Raw genomic sequence first — 20,295 nt, 5'->3', positions numbered from 1 at the left:
CCAAGCGTAGCTTAGTGTATCCTAACGAAATCCACCCAAGCGTAGCATAGTTTATTCTAACCAATTCCACCCAAGCGTAGCTTAGTTTATCCTAACCAAATCCACCCAAGCGTAGCTTAGTTTATCCTAACCAAATCCACTCAAGCGTAGCGTAGTTTATCCTAACTAAATCCACCCAAGCGTAGCTTAGTTTATCCTAACCAATTCCACCCAAGCCTAGCCTAGCAGAGAAATTTGTCGTGTTGCATGTCTTTGGGTGATACGGTGAATATATGATATGCATGAACATACTAATTATATTAATACGTTTAACTTTAACTTATTGATCACAGTATGACCTTTGAACACGACGTTATGACCCTCTTAGTGTTATGATGTGGCCTTTGACCTGAACCTTGAGGTGAGGTCACAGGTAATTAATAAAATACCAAAGAGTTATACTGTAATGATCATTTTTTTTTTCTTAATTTAGTTTTGTAGAACACACCGGTAGGTCTTCTTGCAGTAACCTATCTGTATATAATCTCATCATTTTCCTGCAAATTCTGTTTGTATCCAACTACTCGCCCATACTCTATTTTCTTTTTCTTTTTTTCCCCTACTGGTGTCACAGGAAATGTGAGGTACCAAAAAGTAAAGTGTCAACAGGAAGAGATCTGATGCTCTTGCGGTTCCGGGGAAAACTTTTAGATTGAATAGAAACTTTTATTTCGTCTCAGGAAGGTTTGAGAGAGAAGATCGAGTTGGGTAACAGGATTCGAGCACACTTGCTGTAGCTAGCGCTAGGGAAGGAAAAAGCTGGAACGGCTGACTTTCAATCGAGCGGAATAGTTCCTGCTCCAGACTTGTGTCCAACTTGTGGTCATTGAAGAACTAGAGGTGTTTTATTGTATCCTGTTTCTTGTCCTTCTTTCATCGTTTTGATTTGCATCAGGTTCCTCGGCTCTCGCACCTTCATCCTCTGTGAGCACTGCCAACAGACGCGTGAATTGGATAGATAACACCTTCTCTGAAGAGTATAGCTTTCCCTATGTCGAATCTCCCTTCAGCGATTACAAATTCCTAAGGTCGATGAGGGATGGTTGCCACTCAAGAGAAGGATTTATCATGGCAGCATGCTATCCGGAAACCTCTTAGGTGCTTAATGTCCTAACATGGTTCATCTGCACCCATCCTTCCTCCTGGCGAAGCTGTCATTCCATCTCGTTGAGTGGCCATGTTGAGGGTTAGTCAAATTGCCGGCCCGGAGTTGCTGCTACATTCAAGTCGCGGCTGGAACTTCATGTAGAAGCATCTGCTTCACTGGTGGAGCATTTAACAGAACCATCTGCTACTTGCGCTTAATCTTTGGAACATATTGCGGAAACGTGCAGACATAGGGGCCCAGGCCATCACCACACGGGAAATGACTATAGGTTAGCGTTTCTTCCCCTGACGCATTCACGGGCCGCCCAGGGTCGAGCGCATATGTTTGAATCCCAGTTACGGTTGTCGGTCCACAGTCAGCCCACCTGTTCATGCACCCCTAGAGGTTGGTCCATAAAATGGGTACCTGGCTTAGGCTAGGGTATATATATATATATATATATATATATATATATATATATATATATATATATATATATATATATATAGTTTTTGACCTCAAGGGCTCAGTTTGCTCTCCAGTACACCAGTGTATGGAGCCATCTACTCCGTAGGCACAAGGCTCATAGTTAGCTACTGTGTCTGTCAGTTCTATATAAAGGGATGAGATTATGTTTTTTTCCCCCCCCCCCAAAATCGGGAATGTCGTGTCTCTTCCATACCTTTCCATTGTCTTAGGAAAATCGAGTATATAGGTATTGAGTATGCTAGTTATAACAGAATTCTAGATTATGTATGACTGAAACTTTGATATCTTTTGGAAACTTTATACAGTATAAGGAGGGCAACATTCACCATCTTTACGACAGCCATCTAAAAGAGGAGAAGCGGGGGATGGATCTATTGAACCAGTGAATGGAAGAGGCTGTAAAAGGTGATCGTAAAGTAGTGGTGATGGATGGGAACGGTTGCCAGCTGCTTTGGTATCTCTTGTGTGGTAACAAACCTCAGTCATACCAGTGTGCCTGGTCATGCAGTCTTGACCTTACCAGAACTAACATGGTGTATGTAATTTAACCCAACTTAAGTCTTTATAACCTTACTGATTTAACTTAACACCGAACTCAGCCTAACATCATCTAATGTTATTAAATTCAGCTTATACTAACCTTGAGCAGCAGAATACACCTCAAACCGTGTTCTTAAATACAAGAAAACCTGGTCACAGCCACTTCCCTCCCCATGTTGAAAGGTGGAGTGAATGACAGCTCCATCTATCTTCTGGAGAAGCTAGAAAGTTTGAAATTTTCCTTTTCGGAGAAGGAAGTAGGAAGTTTGAAATGAGCTGTTTTTAAAGTTGTGAACATGTGCAGCGAAAAGATAAAGAAATTGAGGAATGTATGTTCCCTTGTTAGAGATTGTAGTATTCCTGTATAAGCTATTCAATGTGTTTTACCTTATTTATAATGGTACATTATCTGATGATCATGTTTTGCCAAAATCTGGAGAAATGTTTTCAGCAGTAGTCATTAGAGGAAGATATAGACGAAGTACATATTGTTATGTTTCTGTTGTATTAAGAAATTTTATGTCCTGTACATACATCATTGAACTGTTATGAATCTCTAAATGTAGACAGAAAAAAGATTCCATGTTAACTTTTAAAGGTTTCTGTGCTATTTTTTGTTTCTTGTATTTTGTCGTTTCTTATATTTAACTATTTTGTAGAACTAACATTTCACAGACAAAACTGAAATGTTTAACCAGTAGCTATTGTTTCATCATTCCATTTTAATGACAGGCAGAATCCTAGAAACATTGTATAGCTAAAGGTAAATAAGATTCCATTGGGAATTGTGAGTCATTGTTAGTCTTAGTTTTAATTTATATGTTTGTTTATTATGAGTCAAGTGCATAACCAATGATCTTTTCTCTGGTGGCTACACACAGTTTGTGCATGCCAGCATGCCATCATGCTTCGGTGTGATTTATGTTCACCTGGTCAATTCTGGCTACACCAACACCCAGCTGGCCGCCATCCCTGCAGTCTTCTTGGGCCTCACCAACCTTCTCGGTATGTTAACATTTTTGCCTCTTGGCTGATGTTCTAATTGCCTTTCTCTGTGTCAGTTACTGTTGTTCCACTTGCCCATTTAAGCCTCAAAGCTGCTAAACACCTCCTCACTTTTCTTTTTTCTTTTGCTCTATACTTCCTCCTAGGGCACAGAGCAATATGCCTTTCCTATTGTTTGCTACTCCACTCAGCCTCTAAAAATGTACTGTTTTAGTTGTACTCTATTATATTTTACTTTATAGCCTTGAAAACCATGATTATTTATTCATATATATATATATATATATATATATATATATATATATATATATATATATATATATATATATATGAGTTTGGTAAAGTGTGTGAAAGAAGAAAGTTAAGAGTAAATGTGAATAAGAGCAAGGTTATTAGGTACAGTAGGGTTGAGGGTCAAGTCAATTGGGAGGTGAGTTTGAATGGAGAAAAACTGGAGGAAGTGAAGTGTTTTAGATATCTGGGAGTGGATCTGGCAGCGGATGGAACCATGGAAACGGAAGTGGATCATAGGGTGGGGGAGGGGGCGAAAATTCTGGGAGCTTTGAAGAATGTGTGGAAGTCGAGAACATTATCTCGAAAAGCAAAAATGGGTATGTTTGAAGGAATAGTGGTTCCAACAATGTTGTATGGTTGCGAGGCGTGGACTATGGATAGAGTTGTGCGCAGGAGGATGGATGTGCTGGAAATGAGATGTTTGAGGACAATGTGTGGTGTGAGGTGGTTTGATCGAGTAAGTAACGTAAGGGTAAGAGAGATGTGTGGAAATAAAAAGAGCGTGGTTGAGAGAGCAGAAGAGGGTGTTTTGAAATGGTTTGGTCACATGGAGAGAATGAGTGAGGAAAGATTGACCAAGAGGATATATGTGTCGGAGGTGGAGGGAACGAGGAGAAGAGGGAGACCAAATTGGAGGTGGAAAGATGGAGTGAAAAAGATTTTGTGTGATCGGGGCCTGAACATGCAGGAGGGTGAAAGGAGGGCAAGGAATAGAGTGAATTGGAACGATGTGGTATACCGGGGTTGACGTGCTGTCAGTGGATTGAATCAAGGCATGTGAAGCGTCTGGGGTAAACCATGGAAAGCTGTGTAGGTATGTATATTTGCGTGTGTGTGGACGTATGTATATACATGTGTATGGGGTGGGTTGGGCCATTTCTTTCGTCTGTTTCCTTGCGCTACCTCGCAAACGCGGGAGACAGCGACAAAGCAAAAAAAAAGAAAAAAAAAAAAATATATATATATATATATATATATATATATATATATATATATATATATATATATATATATTTATAATACTTAATTGCCGTCTCCCGCGTTAGCGAGGTAGCGCAAGGAAACAGGCGAGGAATGGCCCCACCCACTCACATACATATGTTTGTACATAAACGCCCACACATGCACATATACATTTCAGCATATACATACACCGACATATACATTTATACACATGTACATATTCGTACTTGCTGCCTTCATAAGCATTATTATTATTTCATTATGTACCAGGAAAGAACCGTATTTTTAAAACTTTTAAAGATGCATTTTCAGTTGTAATAGTTTAGCCAGAACCTCTGCCCCAGATTATTCAGTTAATGGATTACAGATGTTAGCATTTATAATATGTTAGCATTCATAATATGTTCCTGTCTTGATTCTAATGCTTACTTGCAGTTCAAAAGTCATTATAAGTCACAACAGGATTTTTACTTGTTCCTCCTAAGATGTCCATTGTAATATTACTATAACATCATTCCAGTTCTCAGCAGTTGTTCACGTTGCTCTATTTTTCACAGAGAAGTTGTTCTACACCCACTTATTTTCAGTCCTGAGTTAATAGTTAACTTTCTATTCCAGGTCCACTCTCAACAGGTCTGTATCAGTACTACAGTGCCCGTCGCCTTACGATAATTGGTGTGGTCATCGCCTCATCGGGGATCCTTCTCTGTGCATTCTGCGATAATCTTTTTTGGCTCTACTTTTGTTTAGGAGGGCTTGCAGGTGTGTGTGTGTGTCTTTCCTTCATTCTTTTGTTTAGGAGGGCTTGCAGGTGTGTGTGTGTGTGTGTGTCTTTCCTTCATTCTTTTGTTTAGGAGGGCTTGCATGTGTGTGTCTTTCCTTCATACTTTTGTTTAGGAGGACTTGCAGGTGTATGTGTGTCTTTCCTTCATACTTTTGTTTAGGAGGACTTGCAGGTGTGTGTGTCTTTCCTTCATTCTTTTGGATCACCTTAATTTGTACTAATGTTGCTGAATACAGGCAAGCTAGCAGAAGTTGGTGTGTAGTTTTATGAATTGATTTCATTGATTTTTGAAGGATGGGCAAAGGGATCAACTGATTTGTAGTTTTGGGGGAACTCTCTTTTCAAATAGAGTGCATCTGAAACTGTTTTATTCCTTGTAAGCACCTATCTTTGCATGTAGGATTTTATCTACCAGTAATTGACTTCATGCCATTAAGTGTAATATGTTAATGTATAGTTTCAGTTCCCACAGAAATAGCTTCTCTCTTAGATTTATAAGTACAGCTACTCATAGCCATTCTATAAGTAATAGCAAAGGATGTGTTCTCCAGTTCATGTAAACTCTTACCTTTTTCTGTCCTTTCAGATTATTACCTGTACATCTACACTACTTAGAAATGACAAGATTTGTGATATGTTTCGATCTAATAAAATGAATATCTTTTTTCATATCTAATTGCTTCTCCTGCCTCAGCAAGGAAAAGTCAAGAACATTGACTTCATTTGTACGTAGTTATTCTCTAGCTTTCATGTGTAAACTGAAACCAGATCCTACCATCCACAGTCCCACACCACCATTGTGATTTTGTGTGTATAGTATATCTTTATAAAGTGAGCGCAGGACTGTTAAGAAGCGAATGTTCTATGTATAGGGTGAGTGCAGGACAACTGAGAAGTAAGTGTTCTGTGTCTTCAGTGTGGGAGTCAGATCTTGGTCATGAGGGGATTTTAATGCTGGAGAGAGGGGTTATGTCCAGAAGACAGATTGGAAAGTATATCCTGTTCATGCCTTAGGAATATAGTGTCAAATGGGTGTATGTTTGGTGTAATGGAGTATAAGAATGGGTTAGGAGGGCAGTTATCTGGTTCTTGTCATGTCTCCTCTTTTTTTTTTTGTGGGTGGGGGGTGGATTTTAAGTATAGGTTACTGAAGTTTCAAGCAGGCATAAGCTTTTTGTTTTACATAAGTCCTGATAGTTGCTTATGGAGTAAGTCTTGATAGTTGCTTATGGAGTAGTTTGGGTAGGCAGGCATAAGGCTGTTGCATAGAAGTAAGTGCCAGTCATGTTGAGGTGAAATTTTACCCGAAGTATTTTTGTTTCATTGTGCAAATGTTGAATGTTTTTGGTTGTAAGTCAGTTGTTTAATATTCTGAGCACTCTGTTTTGAATGGATTGCTGTTTTGTTATAGTTACTTTTGACAGGGTTGATGACTAGGCCAATAAAGCATAGTTTCAGGTAGAATGGATGAATTGCTTTTAGAGGGTACTGAGATTATTTTCCATGTCAGAAACTAGTACTGATAAACATTTTGAGGGCATTTTGTTTGTTTATGGCCTTTATAGCTTGGAAAGGGTATGTGGTGTGTGTTTTTTGTTGTACCCATTATGGTAGGAGTTTCATTAAGTAGGATCAGTGAGAGGATGTAGGGTTGGATTCATGTCTTTTTGGTTAAAAGGCCATTGGTGGATTTCTTTGGGATGTAATCATTCTATTTCGAGTGAGTCACTGTTCAACTGGATTAGTGTCAGGGTGGTAGTGATATGATTGTTAGGTCATCATCATATGAGAGGACTTTCTCACTGCCCCAGAAGCCCCTTCTCTGGAGCTCCCACAACCATGTCCATCTGGCAGGACCAAAGGTTAAAGATTGTGGTGATGTGATTATGTTTGTGTAAGGTGAGTGCAGGACAGTTTAGGAGTAAATTATCCATGTCTTAAGTACTGTTGTTGCATTTGAGGTCTTTTGATATGATGTTGTGCTAATGTTGTAGAGACAGGTAGTGTCTAGAATTCAGATGAGAAAATGTAACTCATATATTTCTGGGGAGTGTGGTTTCAGACTGGTGTATGTTTGATGGGTGGTGATCAAAACTGTGGTAGGAGGGTAGTTGCTCTGTTATTGTACTTCATTTTCTTCTAAGATTGTTGGTCCTTTTCCTTGATATGTTGGACTATGCCATTGTCCTCATATCTTTCTTGATGTGAATTGCAGATGTATGCAAATACTTAATACATTTAGTAGATTCATTCAAGTGTAACTAACTTAAACAGCTTTCTGATTGACGTTTTAATTTTCCCAGGTTTTGGTAATGCACTGGTGAAACCCCAAGGCTTCCTCATTGGTCAGCAGTACTTTCGTCGCAATAGAGTTACTGCAAATGGACTTTCCATGCTGGGTGGTTCAATAGGGTTCATGACTTTGCCACCTTTGCTCAATTATCTCATAGAAACATATTCAGCTGAAGGCACCTTCATGTTGTGGTCTGCAATAATCCTTCATGCACTCATTGGTGCAGCATTATTCCACCCAGTAGAATGGCACATGAAACCTAAAAGAACTGCAGTTTTGGAATCAATAAAGGTACAGCAAAATGGAAATCAAAGTCAAGTGAAAAGTGATATTCCCAGCAACAAAATTGTTGTTGCAGGAAAGCTAGATGACAAGAAAGATTTTTGTGTATATGAAGATGATACTGTTGTTAAACATTTAACACCAGACAAAGATGAAAGTGATGAAAGTGATCCAGAAGACATGTACAACAGTAATGATTTAGCATTGTGTAGTAGTGATATGAAAAATGGATTTGCAGAGTCTGCTAGTTTGTGTAGTGATAGACAGTGGAAAAACCCATTAACTGACACATTACAAACGAATGAATATCTAGAGCGGCCACGAACCGTGAGCATAGAAAGAAGTATGGAAATTCTTCCAAAAATCCCAGAAGAGAGTGAGGATGAGGATTGTTTTGAACCATATGACCAACAGGTTGGGAATGAGCGAATAGAATTTCTCAATAGAGAAAATGAAATCAGAAATAGACCAGTTAGCTTCATAAATACAAAGAGTGTTGATTCTTTCATGACAGCTCCCTCAAGTGAAAGCATTTTTGACTCTAATGATGTTATTGATGAGTTTGGCAGTGCCTTATCTGTAAAGACAGAAAAACTTAAAGATAGATTGCAGTGTGAAACAGATAAAATTCAAAAGAGTAATGTCAGTAAATCAAATAATTTTGGTAAAAAAGCTCTTAAGCCTCATGTCTTCTGTGGAATCAAGTTTCCAAGATTTAGAGACATCATTAATTTTAGTGTATTAAGACATCCAGCGTTTCTTGTAAATGCTTTAAGTAGCGTTTTCAATCGACTGGTAAGTGAAGGAATATTTTTTTTTGTTATCATACATGTGTCATGCCTTGTGTCATCCCATTCTTATTTACCTTCTGTACACACACCCATTCTTATAGTGTTACATGTGTCTGCACATCTTATTCATCCTGTACTTTAGTGTTTGGTTACTAGCCGGGGTAAGACATGATAAATTTTGATTAGATTTGGTGTGATTACATATCAAATCAATCTTCAACTTGTATTTGAAGTTGCAGCCAACTCACAGATCCATGCATGCGTCTTTTTGTAAACTGTACTGCAGACTTTATGATCACTAGCTTTTAGATGGTGCACTTCGAGTTCTGATATTAAGTTGTGCATTATGTCTTAATGAATATTATCAGAACTATAGTTCCCAATTGTAATCATTACTAAGTCAAATTGAATTTCCAATTTTTATATTCTTATCTTAAATTTGAGGGTGGTACGGAATTACCTGTCCAGATAGCCTTTTTACATTATTTTCCATTCTCCTAGGTCTGATTGCTCATTTCCAAAATCATGGTGAATTTTATCAAATGTAGTGAGATTACTCCTTTCATTGATCCTCAGCTCAAGTTTGAAGATGTTTTTTAATATAAATTCATTTACTAAGCTTCAGTTTATAATCAGAAATGGTGGTAGATTAAGTTGGATTTTGATCATATATAATCATTTTTCTCATTTTTTTTTTAAATCTTATTTGTTACATTAAGATCCCACATTAATCTTGCTTTATTATAAGTCAATTTTGATTTCATGCCAGGCATGATCAACAGTTTTAGTCATCCTGTGTATATTCTGAGCTTACCAGTCTGTCTTACCTAAGAAGATCCAACATCACATCACAAAGAAAAAGGAAGTATTAGCCAAAAATAAACTTTTTTGAACAGCATGAAACAAGTTTCTCTGTGGTTAATTATTCAACTTTGTATTTTACAGGTATATACTTGCTTTATAACATACATACCCTCAATTGGATATGAGATTGGTGTTGCTGAACAAGCCCCATACCTCCTCAGTATCATTGCCATATTTGAACTTCTTGCCAAGGTCGTTATGTCCTTCATCAGTGATAGGGGGTGGCTTGAACGTCGCTACTACATGATAATTGGTGCTGTCAATGCATCTTTGTCAACTTTGAGTAAGTGCTGTTGTTGCAGTTATATTAAAATGTGCTGTGTCTTTGACACTTGAATTTTCCCTAATAAACATGATGTACAAGGCCAATCTTAGAGGACAGGGAACCCAAGTGCAACAATTAATTTAGGGACTACTCAGCCTAAATCCTAAGGTGTCCAGTTTGGAGGGGGATTTATGTACATTATATTTGGATATTTCTTTAATTCTTGATGTGATTTAGTTTTTACTATATTACAGTTTTGTTTGTCGGCTGCATGATTTGGGGTAATGATAAGTGAAATTAACTATTGGCCCCCTTTGACTGAGATTTAGGGCCCTTCTTCAATGGGACGCCTTCACCACCCATAAAAGGGTCAGCGCTGCTGATGTAGTAAATGATAAAGGCATGGGAATGCTGCATAGATCACATTCAAGATGCAAAAGTCCCTTGCCAACAAGGGAAGTTATGTTTATGGTAGACCCTTTGGTTGGCAGAACCAAGGTTGGCAAGGTACAAGGCGTATAGGAAATGTGGGGGTTAGAGCAAGTGCATCTTGAGAAACATACCTTAAGTCCTATAATGAACACATCAAGGTTATAGAATAAGCATTTATAGAGTACTTCAAAAACAACATGCTTATGCTGTGAATATCCATAGGAATGATGTGCAAAACTGTATAGTAATAATATTATACCAGCATGTTACCCCTTGGGCTATGCTTCACCTCTGCTGCAAAACAGCAAGTCATTATTGCTGCTTAAAAGGCTGCTTTGACACTCATTGTAGCAACATTGCCTGGTTAAGAAGGCTAAGTCTCTCCCAAGCAGTGGTGGACTGTTGAGCTGGGCAACAAACAGCCCTGTTTATAGCGGAAAACCATTATTACTGAAAACTTGATGTTGTGTGTGATAAAATGGCATGTATTATTTTATGTGTACATACTCAAAACTTATGTAGTCAAGGGACCTTTGTATATCTTTATATCACATTCTTTTATGGCAGAGCAAACTGTTAGGTATTGATCCTGAAACGGATCTTCTTGTGACTCAAACCAGTGGGTCACAGGGAGACGGATTTATGCAGTTTATTGTAATGCAGTAGGTATTTTAAGATTCGTACAGAAGTTCAAAAAGAATTCAGCTCTAGGACCAGATGGAATCCCACCCATCTTCCTCAAGAACACAAAAACAGCAATAGCATATCCAGTGACTTACTGATGAGGCAAAGTTTGGATGAAAGCAAAATCAAGACATTCACAAAATGCTAATATAACACTGATACACAAAGAAGGATCTACGCTTATACCTTTGATAAATAAAGGCCGACATGAAGGTATAACTTTGATTATTTAAGAATGCTTGATTTGACATTTTAGGCAAATCCTGTACACTTCAAACAAATTTATTTTCACCTGTGTTATTGAAATCTCTTTCTCCTCAGCATTAACGTTTGCCTGGGACTTTATAACCCTGGGAACTTGCTGTGGGTGGTACGGCTTCAGTGTTGGTACATGTATGTCTGTGGGACCTGTTTTACTTGTTGAGTACCTGGGTATAAAGCTCCTGCCATACTCATTTGGGCTGCTGCTCTTCATGAATGGAATTTTTGGGCTTTTCTTCTTCCCTTTAACTGGTAAGGATTGGCTGCACTCAAGTAATGCCCTTTCTGTTGGGGACTACTAGATTTCCAAATAATTTGTTTTAGACAATTCATATTTCATGCAGTGCCCTTTAGTACTCAAAGGTTACATTTTGTTGCGATACATTTTCACTTGTTAGATTTTAACGTAACATAAAATGTTTATTCTCCCCTGTTTTTTGTTCTCTGTAAATTTTCCCAGTATAGTTTCTATAACATTTTGCTGTAAGGAAGTTGTGAGCACTGTTATATATTTTGCAGTATTCCATAATATGCAATAATAAAGTATTTATGGCATTACTAATGTTTCATCTGCTATGAATGCAATTTTCATAGACTGATGTGGATGTGTTATTAATGTTAGTGGCATGTATTTCGATTTGGGGATTAAAATAACCTCCCCTCCCCTTTGGCACATTTTTGAAATATGAAATGAAACCATATAGTATATAGAATATACGGTATGTATTTCTTGATAAGATGATACAAGCTTTACAAATTTCCATGTCTTATTTAGGGATGATTTAAGGAAAGTTGGATCTTATTATTTTCAGGGCCCTCTATGCCATTGGGTTCAGGGTTAATTTAAAGAAAAAAGATATTTTTCAATTTTCAGGGTCCTCTCCCCCCCATCCCCACCTTAGGCTATTGAGCCATGGGGTAATTTAAGAAAAGGTGGAATTATTCATTTTCAAAGCCTTCAAGGCTATCAGGCACTGGGATAGTTTAAAGGAGATCGAATTTTTTCATTTGAATGTTCTCCCAAACTATCTGGCCCTGGGGCTTGGACACCCCATCCCATTTAATACACCACAGATTAAGTGTATGACAGGTTTCTTGTCTCTTCTTTCATATTTTGTAAAAGGAATGTGTACACAGATGTTGATGTAATTGCTCACAAAGCCTTTAATGATTATATAAGATTGGAAGTTAACAAGTTTAGTAATAAAGTTTTCCATATCTCTGATATTAGGAGTAAACATTTTATAATAAAACTAGCAAGTGCTCTTTAGCCCTCTTTGTTTTTAACCATTAAACTATAATGTAAGGGGAAAGAATACAACGTTTTGGTACTAGGAATGAGAACCTCAATTCTGCAAAATTAATTCTGACAAAAGATATCTGCCTTTGTACCACTGAGGCACTCTAAAGCTTGCTGGCAGTTGATTATTTCATAAATATCCAGTTGTTTTATGTTGCTGTATTTATTTGAAATACATTTTGATATATTGCTTAACTTTTTGGTTTCCTAAAGGATATCCATGTTTTGGTTCAAGGTTTTCGTATTTATGCTGTAGTTCAAAATGATTTACATGATTTACACAGCACAGTATATATTTCTATGAAATGTGAATTGGTCCATGTATTACATTTGATAATTTCATACATTTTTATGCAAGTTTTATTTTTTCTCTAATAGGTTGGTTGAATGATGCAGCGAGCAGCTATTTAACAACATACTACACTGCAGGTTGCTTAGCAGCGTTCCCAGCTTTTCTCTGGATGATCGTGCCCTGTTTTGCCAAGCCTGTGGATGATGATTCAAAGTCACCAACTAATAATGTATAAAGCTGCAATGCTAATTTACCAGAGAAGAGGAATTTAGGCTAAAGTGTAACTGTGGGAGCTTCATTTTGTAATACTGTTCTCTAGATTTTCCAGTTAAAGGATTTCATGTGAAAACAAAATAAAAAAAATCATTAACAAAGTACTGCTTAATCATTTAAGTGGCATTATAATTGAAACTTACAAGTGCATTACTGAATTATTGTATGGAAGATTATCAACACTATTGATCAAAGATATCATTATTGTTGTTATTATTATTGTTATTATTATTATTATTATTTTTATTATTAGTGTTATTACGTAACCTTGGGACCCCTACTCCAGGAGTTTCTTCAGCATCAGGGCTGTACTGCAGGCAATAACAGGAATGGATGGACTCCTATTAAATGAGAATTGAATGTAATGATTAAATCTTTCTGAAGATCATTCATAGTTTACCCACAAGCAGGCAAGAGTCTGTTGATAATATATATGTTATCCCTGGGGATAGAAGAGAAAGAAAGCTATCCACATATCTTCTGCATGTCACTAAAGGTGACTAAGACAGGCAGGATTGAAGGGGGCTGGAAATCTTCCCTTCCTGTATTGAATTTCAGAAGAGGGAAGAGAGGAAAGACCCATATGAAGATCTTTTATCATCCAAGGCTCAGTCATCTGTTATGGATACAACCTCTGTCACATGGGAAATAGTGAACATGTAGGAGTATGAATATGCATACGTGCATATATGTACATGGCTGTGCATGCATATGTATATGTTGATATGTATATGGGCGCGTATGTATATATGAGTGGATAGGTCTTTCTTTGTTTCCTGGGGCTACCTCGCTGACGCAGGAAATGGCAATCATGTATACTAAATGAAAAAATATATATACTCTCTCTCTCTCTCTCTATCTCTCCCATAAATGCTTGCAGTTTCCCGTGTGGGCGAGGTACCATCAAAAACAGATGACTGAGCCTGAGAGGGAAAATTCCTCACTTGGCTCTTTGCTCTTTCCTTCTTTTGGAAAGTAATAGAGGAAAGGAGGATTTCTAGCCACCTGCTGCATGAGTGCTGTAGTAGCCTCATGAAGATGGAAAGGATTCCTGGGACAGGAAGTAGGTAAGAAGTATATGAGGTATTATCACACTCTGTTGGTATTACTGGACCCAGCTTGCTCATGGATACACCACAAGGGAAAATTCATTGGGAGTCCAGTCTTATCAAGGATTTTTACCTCAAAGGAGTCTCCATTTCCCTGCTATTGGAAGTAACTCAGTCTTGAACTGCAGGAGCCTTTAGAAAGGACTTGGGTAACACCAGGTCTCTCATAAAAATTGGTCTCAGGGTAACTATAAATAAACTGATAAATGGGCTATATCGTACCAGTGAATAGAAAAGAGTACAGTCTCATCAAGGACCTTGTGCTCCAGAGGAGTCTATATTTGTTATCTTGCTCCTGCAATGAGTGTGGCCTTGAAGCTGCAGGAGCTGCATAAAAGGGTTTAAAAGTTTTAGAATAATAATATGTTGTGCTCATTAGTTTTCATTTTCTCAGGCTAAAGAACCTAATACCATATCAAAAGTACGCCTTTTCACCTTGAAGGTAAATATATAATATATGACTTTTGAGCATTAAATTTTAACATAATTGTAAATAGTATCTTTTATCTACAGAACTTAGATGCCATATTAATATTTTTTCACAAAAAAATAAAGAGTATTGATCTCATATAAGGCTTTCTGGCACTGACATAGTAATCTGAAAACTAATTTTTTTCTGTTTTGCGAAAAGAAACACATTTATCAAGGAATACCATAATGACTTATACTATAATGATATGTTGCCAAGTAATATATGAATGGCTATGGTTAATTTGATTTTTTACTTTCTTGCCCAATCATCTACCAAAGATAATTGTGATTTTAACTCTTTTTAAGACTGCATTTAGATAGGTGGCTAGATGATGTAATATTTTCTTATGTTCAGCTGTTTCCCATAAACGATACCAAAATTACTTGTGTCTGATTACCATTTATGAAGCATCGTTATATCTGAAGATCCTTCTCTCCATGGTGGTGTTCATATGTAGTCCTTACATTTATGATATGAGTAGGGGATGGAGCCTTCTGAATGTTCCCTAACCTTTTCGGTTGCACATTTCCACATATTCCAATGAAGCAGTCAAGATAACAAAATGCAGGAAATAATAGAAAATTCCGATTGCACATGGTTTATCATCCTAATTAGGGTATACACTATAAAGTTCAAATACTTTTTTCCTGCGTGTTTCTTGGCTTTTTGTTTTATTCCTTATGGTGTTGCCAGTCCCTGCGTCACTCCAAAGCCCTTGCCAACAATCTTATTGCAAACAAGTCTAGTGTCTTGTGCAATCTTAGGGTGTACTGATTCCACACCACTGCACAGGACACTTGGCCTGCAGTCACAATGTACACTCTAAATGGCATGTATGACCTTGGTGTCTTGTGCAACCCTAGGGTCACCATAAAACCCCCTTCCTGCACAGACCTTAGTAATAAATTGCTTCATCAGCCCTCATTTGCATGAAGATATTATTCGCACCTCAGCAGTAATGAACGTACACCTTTATGATCTGTGCACAGCTCCCTTGAGTTAGTAAAGTCTGTTCAGCTACATACCACCATGTGACCTAGGTCATGCTTGTCTTTCAGCACCAGCATCATATGGCCTCTTCCATTTCCAGTCGGAGTATCAAAGGACATTATTGCCTGCTTCCTGAAGAAGCAGCAGCATCATGAACCCCCAGCATAAAAAATGGATCCTTGGCATCGCCTTTTCCTTTCTGTAGCTCAATTATGGTATCTAAGTTATATTTCCTCCCACCGTACTACGAATATGTACATACAGATGTGTCTATTGCATCTTTCTACATGATAATGAAGAGAGTTTAAGCTAAATTAAAGACGCTTTTAATCACTAAAATACTTTCATTGGTTTTCATGCCACAGATACGATGATAGAAAGGTATGGGCTACCTACAGCGTTCTCTTCAATACACCAGACCAGCAATAGATGACGCTATAGTCGAATTTTGGCATCTCTTTGTAAATGATGTAAATGATTGGGAGTTACATTTCTTAACTAGACAGTCTGTCGCTTTTGGTGAGGGAAAATCAGTGGCGTCAGTGTGTTTACGTCAGGTGGTTGAGAGACACTAGAGTTCAAATCTCTGGTAAGAAAATTATTTCATATACATGATTTCATACATCTGTAGTTACATATTTCTGTATTTACATGTGCATAACTGATGTGCGAGTGTTTGGTAATCACCCAAAGATTGTTCTCCAATTTGATAATGCACACTGGAAAGTAATTTGAATACAAGTGTACTTGGTGTAAGACCTTCAAAGTGAATCGGATAACTCAATCGGTTTGAACGAATAAAGAAAATTGTTCTAAATTTATGTGCATTAGGATGTTGCTCTCAAGTGGATATTTAGGTAAGTACTAAATATATACTTGTCTAATACGTATCATAAACTCTCACTCAAATGGAAAGGCGAGAGCCATATTGTGGTGTGAGGTTGAACTTGATGGTGCTGTAACTACTGAAGATGTAAGCCAGTAACTTTAAACCACTGAGTAACATTATTTCTTTTTTCACATCAAATGATCCAAGACATTGAGGTTTGCCATATTTAACATTTTTGCACCCATGAGTAACGGGACTTTTAATATAAGTTGGATTTCTGTTTTATATTGTAAATCTATGTAGGGTAGTTTACTAACCCTAGAAGTTATAATAATGATTGCTCGTTTTTGTGAGACGCTATTTGGCGGTCACCATTCCTAATTTTCCATATTATTTCTTGTCTATTGAGACATAGTCATGTAATGTAACTGAATGTCCTAGAAGCAGTTGTATGTCACATTCTTATGTTTGCTGGAAGCAATTCTCCTTCGTGGAAATAACTATGAAACTTAAAAGAGCCGTCCTAAATTTCAGATTTTGCCTTCCCACGTATAATTAAACTTCGTAATTGTATTATGATTTTTTTTTCAATTTACATTATTTAAACTTCGTATTCATGTATTTTTTTTTTATTTTGCCCTCCCACGTATAATTAAACTTCGTAATTGTATTATGACTTTTTTTTTTTCAATTTACATCACTTTAACTTCGTCGTATTCATGCATTTTTTTTCTTTTTCTTTTTCCTCTTTGTAACTTTCTGTTTGGACAGTTTGACAAATACAGAACACTTTGAATTGGATATTGACTTACTTAATTCACTTGGTTATCCCACCTCGGGAACTAATATTTTTCCTCGAGTTTATCTTGTATTTCTGTTGAACCATTTAAGTGACCTTGGTAGTCATGTTGACGATAGGCTGGCTCCAATTGGCTTGTCTTATTGTTAAGGTTAACCAATTATGATGAGAGTTTTGTTGATTGTTGTTTTTGTCCTTAATGGTGGTACAAGTCTCATAGGATTTTATTAAGGTGTGATTATTTAGCTTTGGAATGAAGCTTGCAACTATATGATAGTCACTTTTTTTAATGGGGTAATTTTGTCCACTTGATGTTAACGTTATGTTAAAGTAACATTGACAATTTTTACCTAAAGACGAATAAAAAGGTGGCACGATTGTATTTCATTAACTGCGGAATTCGTCATAGTATTCGCCTTTATTCGGGTTGAACTTGTTCATGAATTGACAGATTAAATCTTTGGCAATTCTTCGGTCGATAACTGTATTGATTAATAAGTTCTCTTTAATTTCAATAATTATATGAGGGTTCCCGATGTATCCCAACCTAATTTCAGTAATTATATGGTGTATCCCAACCTAAACGCATTGATATAGGTCCTCGTGAAGTTATCAAATATAGTAATTTTGTGATTAAGGAAATAGATCTGTTGTATGGAGGTTAATTGTATTAACGTAAGCGGATGTCTTGTGAGTGCTGGCCTAATGGCAGACGTACTGTCGTTGAAACTTCTGTCATTTACTTTATCTGTAAACCATTTTGCCGGCCAGCATGTCGAGAATGCATGGTATAAGACTTACGGTAAGGTCATGCACGACGTATGGCATGATACAATTGAGATTTATTATTAATACAATTGAAAGTACAAAGAAGGAAGGACAGAGTCGTAGAGGAGGTGGGTGGGTTAGATGTAGTATGAAAATTTATGTATAAGATTATTTCAGCTTAAGATGCTTACAGATGCAGTTGAAGAATATTATGTATACAGTGTAACTTGATATATCAGTTAGCTAAGAACAACTGTACAAACTTACAAGGTTAGAAACTGTTTTACATACGTGTGGAAGTCCATGTTTCGCTTTAATATATTGATGATCCTTTCCGAACCACGACGTAGAATTAGAGGTGAAGTTGATGATGATAAATACATTTAAAGGGACGAATGTATGAGCCTTATTTCGAAGTCAACGAGCTAAATTGCTCGTTAGACATGATGCAGTTTAAGTAAAGATTTTTTTTATATATGTTGTAGTTATTAACCGAAATCAGTCAGAACTGACTTCAACTGGTAGCTCTGACTGATTTCGGGCTTTAACTGCAATATATATATATATATATATATATATATATATATATATATATATATATATATATATATATATGAACAAATAAGTGGCGTCATCTCGCATCCACTTTTAGCTGTTATGTATAATGCATATAATCTTTAATACACACGGAATTAAACACGAAAGTGTAATTGCAATTGTAATTCTTTTGTTTTCTAGTTTTCTCAACTGTTTTACATATGACGGATTTTCAAAAAAAGTAATATTCATTCCAGTAAAGAGTTTTACCGTAAATGAAGGTACCATCTACCATTTACAAATTATAATTCATTGTCTGATATACTCTGTAAGCAATGTATACAAGTACTACATGTTCACTAATGAAAAATTAATGCATAAACTCACTGGGAAATATGTTTAGCTTATACATGGATGTACAAGCAAGAGTTGCTTGGGGAACTGTAATAATTGTTCTAATAAGACATTAAGGTGTACTTGATTCTTTAATTATTGATCCCAGGATTAAATCGTTTAGTACTCATATGGTTATTGCTTGTTGAAACATTTACATAGATTTCCCTAACTATATAAATGTGGGCTGAGTGTCTTATACACCATTAATGCCTTAAGCAACCCTAAATAAAACAGACTGTTTAGATTGTTTAATTGCAGTATTGCTGTATGCAGTAATGGAGCTGACATTTAGTCGTCGTAATCCTCAATACGTATTTGATATAACTCTCCTAAAGTACTTAATTCCTTAACTCCGTTACTAATTCTATACCAGCCAAGTAATTTTCCACAAGGAAGTGTTGATTTTCACAACATTAGTGACCTGAAATAGTGGGAGTAATGCCTTACCCAATGAATGCAGGCTGAGAATAGATGGGAGCATTGCTATTTTGCTCAGATTATATTTTTTCCCCCCACAAATTCAACATGAGAAGTTTAGTTCACTGTATAGATTTACTAATTTACCAGCAAGGTAGATGTATGCAGATGATTTAATATACAGTCATACATTAAGTGCAAGGTTAGGGTGCACTTACAAGGTAAAAGTTTCCTACAAGTAATCAGATTGTTAGACTTGCCTGCATTTCATTGAGTATCGTACATGGAAGAAGTGAGGAGCCAACCAAAAAAAAAAAAAAAAAATAGTTTGTCTCTATCATCATGTGAAATTCTCTTTGAACTTACTATACGGGTGGTTGCATTTGGCTGGTCTCCCTTGGAGTTGGGAGGGAAGAGAAAGAATATTGAATAACAAATAGATTGTTAAACCTCTAAAGAAAGTAACCACGTTGAAAATATGAAGGTCATTAAGTGCGATGAGATTTGTTTAGAGTAAAAAAAACAGACCTTTCTCTTACATACAATATCTTCAAGTGCAAGCAATTGAGAAATTTTTGGAGAAGTAAATGTTGACTGCTACTAGAGGGATTTACAGGGATTTGCTCATAAGAGGAAAATTAGGTGATAAGGGTGGAAGAAACATGAAGCAAATGGATGAGGAGTTGAAATTAAGAGGTCTGTCTCTGTAAAAATGGGTACAAAGGATAGTGAGTGAATAGCTATGTGAGAGTGGTGTTACAATGGAAGGATCTACAGAAATAGGCAAGGATCTTAGGTGTTTGGAGGAATTTTTGCGTAGTACCCTGTTCCATATGTTGAAGAGGTTTTTAGATAATAGATTAAATGGTAAAACAAATATAGAATGAAAGTGTGTTGCCTCAGCAAGCGAGGTAATGTATATTAATGAAGGTGGAGAGAAAAATAAAGAATATGGTCTTTAAGTGTGGAAATAGAATTTGTAGTACATATGTCAAATGTATGCTGAAGCATAATCGAAGCTAAATTCAAAGAGCATGCTG

At 36.7% G+C, this 20,295-nt stretch overlaps 1 protein-coding gene across 2 annotated transcripts in view; it reads left to right on the top strand.

The window, feature by feature from the left end:
- The window catches only part of LOC139764583 (monocarboxylate transporter 9-like), a 204,747-nt gene extending 189,846 nt beyond the window's left edge, over positions 1-14,901 (top strand). For both annotated transcript variants that reach the window (XM_071691388.1, XM_071691389.1), the window contains 6 exons: positions 3,037-3,160; positions 5,036-5,179; positions 7,505-8,571; positions 9,513-9,714; positions 11,134-11,325; positions 12,752-14,901. In XM_071691388.1, the coding sequence (XP_071547489.1) occupies positions 3,037-3,160; positions 5,036-5,179; positions 7,505-8,571; positions 9,513-9,714; positions 11,134-11,325; positions 12,752-12,900 (1,878 nt within the window). In that variant the 3' untranslated portion in view covers positions 12,901-14,901. The remainder of the gene's footprint in view (positions 1-3,036; positions 3,161-5,035; positions 5,180-7,504; positions 8,572-9,512; positions 9,715-11,133; positions 11,326-12,751) is intronic.
- The last annotated feature ends 5,394 nt before the right edge of the window (positions 14,902-20,295 follow it).

This window comes from Panulirus ornatus, chromosome 50 (assembly GCF_036320965.1).
Source record: "Panulirus ornatus isolate Po-2019 chromosome 50, ASM3632096v1, whole genome shotgun sequence".
NCBI classification, from domain to species: domain Eukaryota; kingdom Metazoa; phylum Arthropoda; class Malacostraca; order Decapoda; family Palinuridae; genus Panulirus; species Panulirus ornatus.
The sequence above is the reverse complement of the archived record's forward strand: the minus strand, read 5'-3'. Positions and strand labels throughout refer to the sequence as shown.